Here is a 13,338-nt window from a genome sequence, read left to right on the forward strand (position 1 = left end):
TTACCCGCACATTTTTGTCTCCAAAGTGGAGCACTTCCGCCCGTTCCTGGTGTTTTCCCCCAGCCAGCAGCGATGAGCCCTGACCGCAGCTGTCATTTCCGGGTGCGCCGTCCATCGATCCAGCATCTATTGGGCTCACCTCTCCCGCGCCTCCAGGAGCTCAAGGGTTAGAGGCAGCCGTTCATTCCACCAGGCTCAGCAGAGTCAACCACGGAATCCGTGAGTCACAGAGCCCCATTGGCACACTTTCATCTCCCTGCATGGGCTTGTGATCCATTTACCTTATATCATCAGTATGTTCAATTTTCCAGTAAAATGATTGCTGCTTTGAGCTTTTAATCTCTCTCTACCTACTTATTGGAACAGCATTCCCTCTGCTGAATTTTGTGTTTGTCCCTCATTTAGTCTCATGGGTTCGGGAGCAGCGGCCGGGGTTTAACCCCTCTCTTTCCACATCACTTTGGATATATCCATGCGCCTGGCTTTTTTGTTGTTTTCCGACACTTCCTCTGCCTGCTGATTTAGTTACTTGGTGCCTTGTTGTTACTGACCGTGGCCTGTCTCCTGGTCCTGCTTCTTTCCCCTGCTCTGGCAACAAGCTGCTTCTGCAGCCTGTTCTGAGGACTGCAACTACCTACTCTACCCACTTAAAGAGTGGACATCACCAGCAAGCTACACCGGCACTCATGCCACTCTGTGCCCTCACACTCTCTGTCTCCATCTCCATCCATGTTGAGCAGGAGGTACAAGAGAGGCCACCACAACATTCCAGTCTTCACCAGGTACGTGATAACCACACCGTGGTTCTACCTCTTTAACGTTCTTCACCCCAAGCTCGGCTTAATCATAAAGGTACGTTATTAAGCCCCTTTGAGATGAAACTCATTGTGGAAATAGGGGTAAGGGTCTGGCAGAGAGCAATGTGCTGCAATTTCTCTTTGAATACATCCCAAGGTACCATTAAGTTTTTTGTTTTTTTTGGATACAAGTGCGGCTTCTTTTGTTTGGCACTTTCTCAAGCATCAACAATATCTTTTAGTGGTTCTCAAAAAATACTGAAACTTAATTTTATAGGTGCCTTGTTGTTATATGCACTTTAGTTCCCTATTTTACACAGTAAATGATGATGTTTCATAAAAGAATATTATGTATAAGCTAGTCATACCTTTCACAGTGAGAGAGGCCTTAGTCTGGGCGTCCCCAATGTCACATATGTAGGTGTCACTGTCACTCTTCTCCAGGTCGTTCACAGTCAGGCTGAGGACATTGCCCTTCTGCGTCATCTCAAATTTCTTAGACGTCTTGAGTTCAGAGATGCCTTTCCTCCATTTTACGGTGGCAGCATTTTTCTCAGTCTCACAGATAAATACAGCCTCCTCCCCTTCCTCAGCCTTGACATCAGAAATCTCTTTGGTGAATCGATTGGGTTTTTCTGTTAAACACCAAAATCAGAATTAATCAATATCTACTAAAAAATAGAGTGGATTTATCTCATCATAAATAAAAGGGAAGCCTCAAACTACAGGAGTTGGTTAGAAGTCACCTCAAGTGGATCTCTAAACAAAACATTTTTTATTTTTAACTGAGTTTTTTGAACTTCTGAAAATTTCAATCAGCCAAACTTTTTCTGGTACCAAAATAAACTTTATTGCAACAGAAAGTTACAGCCATAATAAAGCGGAGGTAGATACTCAGTAGTTGACAACCAAACTCGGAACCACTGAAAATGAGGAATTTCCAAACTGGAAGTCCTATTGAAGTCAATGAAAATCAAATCCAGGCTCCAAAAAGGTGCGTATTACAGAAATGACAGAACAGCAAGTAATGCAAAACTGTGCAGAATAGCCTGAGAAGAGTCTGGCACCCTGATGAGATGATGAAGCCAAAAAACAGCCCGAGCCACTTCCTTGAAGGCTCTGTCAGGAATCCCAGATTGCAAGGATAATTTGCCATATATTTGTGGCAGTGTTGAATTGTAAATCTATACCAGGGATATGCAATTAGCGCACCTCCAGCTGTTGCAAAAAAAAAAAGTCCCATCATGCCTCTGCCTCTGAGTGTGGCTGTCAGAGTCTTGCTTTGCCTCGTGGAACTTGTAGTTCTGCAACAACTGGAGGTCTGCTAATTGCATATCTCTGGTCTATACACTTGCAGAGCACTTGAAGCACAAGTTCTAGTTGACACTTTCCAATTTGTAGCAGGTTTGCGTGGAAAGTCTCTAGCAAGAGCAAAGTTGCAGTGGTGAGTCTACAGCAAGAGCTCTGCAAGTAACAGGGAAGGAAGTAAGTTGCTGTCTAGATGAAGGAAGGCCCGTAGATGTGGTGTATCTGGATTTTGCAAAAGCATTTGACACAGTTCCCCATAAACGTTTACTGTACAAAATAAGGTCCGTTGGCATGGACCATAGGGTGAGTACATGGATTGAAACCTGGCTACAAGGGCGAGTTCAAAAGGTGGTGATAAATGGGGAGTACTCGGAATGGTCAGAGGTGGGTAGTGGGGTCCCCCAGGGTTCTGTGCTGGGAGTAATCCTATTTAATTTGTTCATAAACGACCTGGAGGATGGTGTAAACCAGGGGTGCCCAACCTTTTGAACAGAGAGGGCCATCAAAGCAAAATAAAACCAGTTGCGGGCCAAAATAATTGTAATGGGCGGATGACAGGTCTGTATCTATGCTGCATATGCAGAACAGATATGGACTCCAATTCAATCTGACGGAAGTGGATGATTCCCCTTCCCTTTTTTTTTTTTGCATATCGCATTGAAGGTAAGCAGGGGTAAATGGACATAGAGGTGAACGGAGAGTCCGATTGGGTCCTAAGGTTGCTTTGACAATGATACGCCACGTGTACCTGTGGCTTTCACTACTATTTTTTGAATTAAAAGTTGATGGTTTTGCACTATTTGAAGCCTTTATCTTTTATGTGGTATTGCGCTGAGTGGAGAGTGGTGCACGGGAGGGGAGAGACGGCGGAGACTGTACTAGCTACATCGTGGGGAAGATTTGGGATCGGACAAGCAGCCCATTAATGTGAATGCCTATCCAATTTATTTCTGCCTGCTGAGACCCTCTGTAACGGGGGGTCATATTGAGTCGGTAAGGAGCCAACTTATATGTGTGGTGGTGGCAAGAGCACATTCGCACTTTGAAAAGTTTTTTGGGGAATCCAGTCATCCACTATAAACTCATCACGGGTGGTCGGTCAACTATATGGACACTACTCATTATCATTAATTTCATTTTAATCATAGATGGACACTATATATTATCATTATTAATCAATATATTCACATTTATTTGTTTATATATATTTATTATTCAATTACTATTTATGTTTATATTGATTTGCCCTTTGCTTGAGTTTTAGTTTATCACTCATGCTTTTTATCTTTTTATTTCTATTAATTCAGTACACAGTGTGTTTTTTTCTATGATATGATTACTGGAGATATACAGTGGTATCTTATATTTGTTTGCTATTGTTGCACATATATATACATATACATTTTTTAGGTGATCTAATTTCAGGTGTAACAACTGGAGATTTCCAGCTGTTTTTCACTTTCTTGATTGCCACATATATTTCTTTGGGTTCACACCAATTTTAGTCTATATAGGTTAGCGCAATTCCTCTTTTTCCTTATCTCGATTTTGTGTATATTTGGTGAGTTGCAGCTTCCGATAGACCTTGTATTTTTGGGTTACTAGATTTATGTTGTATTCCGTAACGCAGTTTCATGGCTCTTTTAATGCATGGGTTTGTTTGGTGTGTGCCTTTCGGGACATTCCTTTTGCCTTTAGACACCACAAGTAGTCAAAATGACACTTTACCCAGCCAGCACCCATAGTGGAACCCACTGGATTCGGCTGTGTTAGCCAGAGCAGGGACCCAAAGTTTTCTTCAGGTTCACCACATTTAGGAATTGGTATACTGCAATATAATACATTTTAGTTTTTTGGGGGGTTTAAAACCGCTTCAATCATATATTGGTACCAGGTTAAAATGTGTTTCATTATAGCAGGGCAAGACAGTAGATTACACTAGCTACTGTAAGTAGTAGAGGAGAAGATATGTACTATATGAGATTTGAATCACGAAAGAGTGAGAGAGTTCTGATTTGCCTTCATGACGATCTACTCTTACCTTTGATCTGAACGGCGGCTTTGGTCTTGGTATCGGGAGTCTCACAGATGTATTCTCCGGCATCTTTGGATGATGTTTCATGGATAATCAGCCTGGATTCCGTACCTTCTTGAACAATCTCGTATTTCTGGCTCCTCTTCAGCACTTTGCCATCCTTGGTCCATTTCACACTCGTCTCTTCACTGGAAAACTCACACTTCAAGACAATGTCTTCTCCAGCAGTAACGGACTTGTCTTCAAGAGGCTTCGTGATAACAGCTGGTTTTCCTGGAAGACAGGGGAATGGGTGAGACTTGGAGGATTTGGCTTGTAAAACTAAACATGGTGGCTGATTTACAAAACATGGTGACTGATTTACAAAAGAACTAAAGTTGGCAAACTTTGCAAGGAACTTTTCCCTTAAAGGGGTTGTAAAGGTTCAGGGTTTTTAAAAAAACAAACATATCATGCTTACCTCCGTTGTGCAGTTGGTTTTGCACAGAGTGGCCCGATCCTCCTATTCTGGGGTCCCTCAGAGGCGCTCCTGGCTCCTCCTCTTCTCGGGTGCCCTGTCGGAGAAACGCTCTCCTTTGTGGACACCTGTGTGGGCATGCTCCCCTGTTCTGCTTCTGTTGACACAGAAAGCAGGACTCGGCCCCACCCATTGGCGCCTGAGTCATTGAATTTGATTGACAGCAGTGGGTGCTAATGGCTTCGCTGCTATCAATCTATCCAATCAGGACACAAGACACGGGCTGAAGCTGGTGTGCTCGTTCCCATCGTGGGAATTACAGGGCTCAGGCAGGGCTGGACTGGGACAGAAATTTGGCCCTGGACTTCATCCAGACCGGCCCACATACATTTTGAGTGTCCCACCACCAGCCCCCTTACATCAGAGTGTCCCACCACCAGCCCCCTTACATCAGAGTGTCCCACCACCAGCCCCCTTACATCAGAGTGTCCCACCACCAGCCTCCTTACATCAGAGTGTCCCACCACCAGCCCCCTTACATCAGAGTGTCCCACCACCAGCCCCCTTACATCAGAGTGTCCCACCACCAGCCCCCTTACATCAGAGTGTCCCACCACCAGCCCCCTTACATCAGAGTGTCCCACCACCAGCCCCCTTACATCAGAGTGTCCCACCACCAGCCCCCTCACATCAGAGTGTCCCACCACCAGCCCCCTCACATCAGAGTGTCCCACCCCCAGCCCCCTCACATCAGAGTGTCCCACCCCCAGCCCCCTCACATCAGAGTGTCCCAGCCCCCTTACATCAGAGTGTCCCACCCCCAGCCCCCTTACATCAGAGTGTCCCACCCCCAGCCCCCTTACATCAGAGTGTCCCACCACCAGCCCCCTTACATCAGAGTGGCCCACTGACCCATCGGCCCACCGGGAAACTCCCTGTAGCCCCAATGGTCAGTACATGCCTGGGCTCAGGTAAGTATAATGGGGGACTCAGGGGCGCTGCTGCAGCACAGGAGGTTTTTCACCTTAATGCATAGAATGCATTAAGGTCGAAAAACGATGAGGGTTTACAACCCCTTTAACTTACTAAATATGGGGGAAATTCACTTTGCAGGGGACTTTTCACTTAACTTACTAAATGTGGGGAGAATCCACTTTGCAGGGGACTTTTCACTTAATTTACTAAATGTGGGGGAAATTCACTTTGCAAAGAACGCCAAATTACGTGCAAGGAAGACGAACAGAATTTTGATTGCACATGAATGGATGATGGAAGTCAACAAAGCTTCACCCCAAGCAGTCTATTTGCATTTAGTAAATCAATCCCAAAGACTCTAGCTAAAAGAAAAGGTTTAAAGGTTTTGGTAGGATTAGGGCTTTAGATATTTTCAGTAGCAATTGACTCCACACACAGCAGTATTTTCTTGGGTGGGAAGGGGAGGGGGGGTTATACTATAATGACTTACCTTTGACAGATAAGGAGGCCTTGGAGGATAAGTTTCGGGCAGTGAAGACCACATCACCGGCATCACTGGCTCTCACTTCCTTGATGTTCAGTAAGTACTTCCGGCCCTTATTGGACACCTCGAACCTCCGGTCATTCTCCACCTCCAGTCCGTTCACTGTCCAGTTGCATTCGTCTATACTCTCATGAGAAAGGACACATTCAAACGTACAGCTCTCTCCGTCCTTTGCCTCAGTGCTCTTTAGGCGTTTTGTGATTCCGATGTTAAGTTCTGAGGAAGAGAATCAAAACGTAAACCAAACAGTGAAATTAAAATATTGCATGGCTCTAAGCTCTGCAGATTTGCAGTTACATGTATACATGAACATCAGATATGGCTACAAGAAACTCCAACAGAGAATACTCACTGTATTAAAAACCTTGCAACTATTTATTCATCAGTTAAACATCCCAAAGCGTTTTACTTGCGAAGGACCTTAATCTTAGGAAGCCTATGTAAAGATTGATTCTGCGCTAAGGAGTAAATGAGCGACAGCTGCCTGCATTTTTTTTTTTGAGGCAACTTTTAGGCATTTTGCCAAGGCAGCCCTGAAGAACCCAGGAAAGTTTTGAAATTGGCCAGGGCAGTATTCCAACATGATAACGACCCCAAACACACCTCCAAGACGACCATTACCTTGCTAAAGAAGCTGAGGGTAAAGGTGATGGACTGGCCAAGCATGTCTCCAGACCTAAACCCTATTGAGCATCTGTGGGACATCCTCAAACGGAAGGTGGAGGAGCGCAAGATCTCTAACATCCACCAGCTCTGTGATGTCATCATGGGGGAGGGGAAGAGGACTCCAGTGACAACCTGTGAAGCTCTGGTGACCTCCATGCCCAAGAGGGTTGAGGCAGTGCTGGAAAATAATGGTGGCCACACAAAATATTGACACTTTGGGCCCAATTTGGACATTCTCACTTAGGGGTGTACTCACTTTTGTTGCCAGCGGTTTAGACATTAGTGGCTGTGTGTTGAGTTATTTTGAGGGGACAGCAAATTTGCACTGTTATACAATCTGTACACTCACTACTTTACATTGTAGAAATGTGTAATTTCTTCAGTGTTTTCACATGAAAAGATATAATAAAATATTTACAAAAATTTGAGGGGTGTACTCACTTTTGTGAGATACTTTATATCTAGAAAAGAAAAAACATTGCAAGAATGTACATTACTAGATTTCTCTTTGCTGTTACCTGGAATTTTTATTTTTTATTTTTATGTTGGTGATAGGGACTCTAACATTTAATCCCCAAATTGACCCTTAAACTTAAATGTCCCTCTCTGTAAATTATAGGGATTATATTAAGTGTTTTAACATAACCCCTAAAATACCCGTAACTAAAAAAAAATTACATAAGTCTAGCAAAAGCTACGCTAAGCCCTTGTTCTATATGCCAACCTTGCCCTGCCCTAGAAGCGACTGCTGTGAATCATCACACTTGTGTTAACAACTTGACACCAAAAAGATAAAAGCACCAAAACCAATGATCTAAACAAGGGGTCTCCAAACTTTCTAAATAAGGGGCTAGTTTACTGTTCTACAGACTTTAGGGGGGGGGGGGGGGGGGCGAACTGTGGCCATTGGGAGTAGAAAAGGTCCCAACGTTAGTGGGAAAAGACAGTGTGGGGAATTGTCCCCATCTTTAGTGTCATTGGGAGGATTTATGCCCCATCATTTGTGTCACTGGGCCCAATTGTAGGTGTCATCGGGAGGAATTGTGCCCCATTATTGGTGTCATTAGGAGGAACTGTTTCCCTTCACTGGTTAGTGGAAGGGGAAATTATGCCCCATTGTTGTTATCAGGGGATGAACTGGTGCCCCAAGGGCTGTATAAAAAGGTCCGCAGTTTGGAGACCTCTGATCAACACAGTTGTAAGTAGAGGACGCCAAGACCTGTGTGTTCTTGGGGTTGATCAACAGATGACTGGTTCAATCTAACCAAAGATGTGTTTTAAACAGTACCATAGCTCCCAACTGTCCCTGATTTCCATGGAATGTCCCTGATTTCGAGGGACAGAGGAACTTTGTTCCAAATCAGGGACAGTCCCTCAAAATCAGAGACAGTCCCTGATTTGGAACAAAGTTCCTCTGTCCCTCACTCCTCCTCATTTGGCCCTCATGTTGGTCTGATCTATATAGCTGTATATAAAATGCACATTTTATCTTTCAAAAAGTGTTTCCCAGTGCTAAACCTTTAATCCAATTTCTAATTTGCTGCTAATATAAAGGAATAGTAGTGGTAAAAAAAAAAAAAAAACATACTGTGGTTTGGTTTAACAATTTTTTTTTGTTTAATTCTCCTTTAAGGGGGTGTGGTAAGCCATGTGACCTATGCCTACATACTTTTTCTATCAGTTGTCCCTTGTTCCTATCTCAAAAAGTTGGGAGGTATGAGTACCTTGTACTCCAACTTTGGACCTGGCCACGTCGGTTCCGATGTCGCAAACATAGAGTCCGGCATCGGACTTGTTCAGGTTGTGGATGATGAGAGAGACGGTCTTCCCGGCCTGTATCTGTTGGTACTTGTCTCCATTTGGTAAGACCTGGTCATCCTTCTTCCACACTGGTGTGACATTGGGTTTGGAGGCTTCACATTTCAGCGTGATTGTTCCTCGTTCTTCACCCACTGCATCGTCCAAGGATTTCATGAATACGGCCGGCTTTTCTACAGAGGAAACCAAACCACCAGCAAAGCTCACTAATTGTATATAATTAGTATGCAGTCCTATAAAATATGTCACATTGTGCTTAAAGTGGTTGTAAAAGGCTGAAGGTTATTTACCCTTATGCCGCGTACACACGACTGGACTTTGCGGCAGACTAGGTCCGACGGGATCAGTCCACCGGACAATCCGATCGAGTGTGGGCTACTCCGGTCGTTTTTTGTTATCAAAATCTGATGGACCTAGAAATAAAACATGTTTCAAATCTGTCCGACGGACTCAATTCCTATTGGGAAAACCGTTCATCTGTATGCTGGTCCGACGGACCGAATACGACGCAAGGGAAGCTACTGGCTATTGAACTTCCCTTTTTTGTCCCGGCTTTCACCATCACATTCAATATGAATGGACTTAGTCCATTCATGTGTGGCCAAGTGCGTTAGTTCGAAAGTCCATCGGAATTCCGCTGAAAGGCCCGTCGGGAAGACCGTCGGATCTAGTCTGCTGGAAAGTCCGGTCGTGTGTACGCAGCATTATGCATTCTATGCATGAAGGTGAAAATCCTTCTGTGTGCTGCTCCTCCCATAGCCTTCCCAATACCCACCTAAGCTTCCTCTCGATCCAACGAGAACCTCGGCTGTCCCGGGACTCCCTCTGATACAGCAATCACAGCCAGTGAGCCAATAAAGAGAGAGGGACTGGGCTGACCTGCGACTATATGTGTCCTATAGATGTATAGAGCGGGGCTCAGGAGCGAGCATGCACCAGTGTTCCCATAGCAAGTGGTTTGCCATTGGGGGCACTGATCAAAGGGGAGGAGTCAGGAGTGCTGGCAGGGGACCTGAGAAGAAGAGGATTGGGGCTGCTCTGAGCAAAACTATTACACAGAGCAGGTAAGTATGACATGTTTGTTATTTTTCTTTTTTTAAAGCCTAACTTTTAATAACACTTTAAACATTTTCAACACTGCAAATACAGAAAAGCATCCCTTGATCCTGCCAGAAATCCACTGAGCTCCTAACTTCCTGCTGAAAACAGACAACGCTTTCTGTGGTGCACTGCAATCCCAAACAGTGTTGTCAACCCTGCTCTGTTCTCCCATGCTGAACAACAGGACCCGTCCCCGTTATGGAGATGAGAAGAAAAGCAGGGGTTCTGTAGTCCAACAGGGTAAAACTGGGCAGGGCTGACAACATTGCTTGAGATATCAGTGCTGCACAAGCGGCAGTGTCAACTCATTACATGAATTTAGAAGCCCATTGGATTTCTGGCAGGATCGTTGTTTATTTTTTAGTTTTTTATAGGGGTTGATTTACTGGAACTGAAGAGTGCAACATCGGGTGCAGCTCTGCATGGCAGCCAATCAGCTTCTGACTTCAGCTTGTTCAATTAAGCTTTGACAACAAAAAAAACCTGGAATGTGATTGGTTACTATGCAGAGCTGCACCATATTGTGTGTTCCTATTTGGGAGATCTTCCCTTAATTTCTGCCATGACAGGAAGTGATGGGAGATCATTCAATGGAGGCACAGGCAAAAGTATATTTTTAGTATAGCATGGAAAGGTTAGAACTTCTGAAAATGTATTTATTGCTGTACAGGAGTCACAGAGATGCGAAATGAGGGAAATCTCCCCAATGGAGTCCCAGACAGGAATAAAATACTGAGATAAAATTTCCCACTCTATCCAAAATAAAATTTGTACTTTAAATAGCAGATATTGGGGTAAATTTGCCATAATTGCCTTTTCATAAATTGTCCACCCACCTTTAACTTTTAGCTCCGCGTTGAGTGTGAGTTTTGTGGTCTTTAAAGTCACGGTGCCGGAGTCCTGGGGGGCCACCTGTTTTAGGGTCAGCGTGTGGCAGGCCCCGATTTTCTTAATGTCGTTGTAGTTGTTTGTGTACAGTAGGGTGTTATTCAGGAACCATTCCACTTCTTCATCATCATGGGAGAGCTCACAGGAGAAGGACACGCTACTCTCTTCTTCTACTTCCACGTTGACCAGTGGCTTCAGCACCTTCACGTCACGTGCTATAGTGGAGAGAAAGAGTGAAGACCAGTTCAGACCTTGGCATCCTGGTGTGTTGTGCTAATGCATTGAGTCATAAAGACAGCCCATTTAAATGAATGGACGAGGAAATCAAAAAAAAAAGCACTGGACCTGTAGGATTAGTGCACTGGTTTTTCTATCTTAAAGTATTGGTGTTGATGTAAATGACCTGGTCCCCGGGCAGGCAGCTTCTGCACCCCAGAGGATCTCCATGGTCTCCTTGGATTGCCATGTAATGTAGCAAAAATTGACATTGAAGTGCCACACCACTGATAAAAGGTCCAGATACGACTTTATTCCAATAAAAGTCAGGGGGACAATCCAAAAAGTAGCCAATGCATTTCCAAGAGCACTCTTCTAGCCTAATCACATTGTTAACAATCAAGCTCTGATGAAGGGTGTGCTCCTGGACAACTGATACATGTTGAATACCTTTTTTGATTTTCCCCCTGGATTTTAGGGGTTGTATTTGGACCTCTTGACAGTGGTGTGGCACTTACATTTACATTTCTGTTACATTTAGATCAGTAGTCTACAAACTGTGGCCAAGGGAGTGGATGGGGCCCTTTGCTTATCTTTCTTTAGTCTATGGGGTGCAATTCCCCCCACTGAAACCAAACAATGTTGCATAATTTCTGCCACTGACACTAACAATGGGCTATTATTCCTCCCAATAGCACCAATGATGGGGAATTATTCCTCCCACTGACACCAATGATGGGGCACTATTCCTCCAACTGCCACCAACCATGGCCATGGTTTTGGAATGGGATGTCCCACAAGCTCATATTGGTGTGATAGTCAGGTTACCACAAATTATGGCAATATAGCAGTGGTCTCCAAGCTGTGGCTCTTTGCTTGATTTTATCCGGCCCTTGGGGCATTATCCCCCCCCCAGCTGCCATAAAAAGTGGGTCATAGTTCCTGCCACTGCGACTGACAATGGGGCACTATTCCCCCTATTGGCACCAATGATGGGGCACTATTTCACCCACTGGCACCAATGATAGGGCACTATTCCTCCCACTGACACTGACGATGGGGCACTATTCCCCTCCACTTACACCAACGATGGGGGACTATTCCTCCAACTGCTATTAACAATTTGACAATATTCCACCCATTGACACCAAGAATGGGGCCTAATTTTTGCCACTGACACTAACATTGGGCTATTATTCCTCCTACTGACACCAACAATGGGGCACTATTCTTTCCACTGACCCCAACATTGGGGTACAATTCCTCCACCTAATACCAAAGATGGGGCCATGTTTACTTCTACTGACGCAAAGACATTTTCTTCTTCCACTAGAGTTTGAGACTGGCCCCAAATGCTGGTCCGGCCCCTCTAAAGTCTGAAGGACAGTAAGCTAGCTCTTGTTTGGAAAGTTTGGAGACCCCTGACTTGAACAAATGGGCTGGCAACGCATCAAATTGTTTAAAGACACACCAAAACATCATCCACAATACAAAGTAGAGCATTACTGTGTGTTGTGGTACATTGTAATGTATGGTAGAGCTGCTTTACCTAAATACATTGGGGTGCCAGTCAAACTGGTATGAAATGGCACCACTGCCCATGTTATATGTGTTAAGCTAATGCACATACTAACACAACACACTACAGAGGAAAATATTCCTGTTCTTTTAAAGTGGAAGTAAACTCCCCTATAGTTTTCAGCCAAGGAAGCTGCCATCTTTGCCTCTGTTTAATCTTCAACTGCTATGGTGCTGCACATGTGATTCGTTATGACACCAGCCATTGGATGGTTTGATAGTTTGGCTGAGAGCACAGCTAATGTGCAGTTAGCATTCCCGGCATGCCCTTTTTTTTTTAACTGTTTAAATCCATGGGTTTACTTCCACTTTAATTACTTTACTTGGTACCAACTTGGTATATTTCCATTGCATACACCTTAAATGTGCTGTAAGCCACCAGAAATAAAAATTTTTATGCAATTTTAAATTTTAACATGTTTGCTCTTTGGTATTTTGATGATTACATTTTGATATGTACTATGTTGAAAAGTAACCTTGAGCCATACCTTGTACATGAAGAGTTGCTGAAGTTTCTGCGCTCCCAGCTTTGCAGGTGTACACTCCGGCGTCTTCCGGGGTCACTCTTACAATTTTCAGCTCTGCCAGGTTCTTCTCCTGCCTTAGCTTGTACCTCTCCGATGGCTCAATGAGCGTCTTCCCTCTGTACCATTCCACAAACTTTGGAGGAGGTTTAAATTCGCAGGACAAGACGCACGTGTGAGGCTCGCTGACGGTCTTGTCTTCAAGTTTTTGTGTCACCTGCACAGGAATTTCTAGAACAAATGCAAAGTAATTGTATTAGGAGTCCTACTTGGTTGACTGGTTGACATAGAAAATGACTAGCAGAACAAAGTGCGGAAGGACGTCTACAGGGTCACTCAATGTTTAGATCTAAGAATCAATGATAATATGTATTAGAAGTTTGTGCTGCCAAGAGCTCAGAGAGTCATTACTTTCCTCACCAATATTTCAA

General features: G+C 44.2%; 1 protein-coding gene across 20 annotated transcripts in view; it reads right to left on the minus strand.

The window, feature by feature from the left end:
- Positions 1 to 13,338, minus strand: part of OBSCN (obscurin, cytoskeletal calmodulin and titin-interacting RhoGEF) — a 705,115-nt gene that overhangs the window by 485,670 nt on the left and 206,107 nt on the right. For all 20 annotated transcript variants that reach the window (XM_077490633.1, XM_077490622.1, XM_077490628.1 and 17 more), the window contains 6 exons: positions 12,872 to 13,138; positions 10,538 to 10,804; positions 8,507 to 8,773; positions 6,063 to 6,332; positions 4,147 to 4,413; positions 1,166 to 1,432 (listed from right to left, as the gene is read on the minus strand). In XM_077490633.1, the coding sequence (XP_077346759.1) occupies positions 1,166 to 1,432; positions 4,147 to 4,413; positions 6,063 to 6,332; positions 8,507 to 8,773; positions 10,538 to 10,804; positions 12,872 to 13,138 (1,605 nt within the window). The remainder of the gene's footprint in view (positions 1 to 1,165; positions 1,433 to 4,146; positions 4,414 to 6,062; positions 6,333 to 8,506; positions 8,774 to 10,537; positions 10,805 to 12,871; positions 13,139 to 13,338) is intronic.

The sequence above is a fragment of the Lithobates pipiens genome, unplaced genomic scaffold, assembly GCF_037356315.1.
Source record: "Lithobates pipiens isolate NorthernLeopardFrog02 unplaced genomic scaffold, aLitPip1_a1.2 Scaffold_19, whole genome shotgun sequence".
Classification (NCBI taxonomy): Eukaryota; Metazoa; Chordata; class Amphibia; order Anura; family Ranidae; genus Lithobates; species Lithobates pipiens.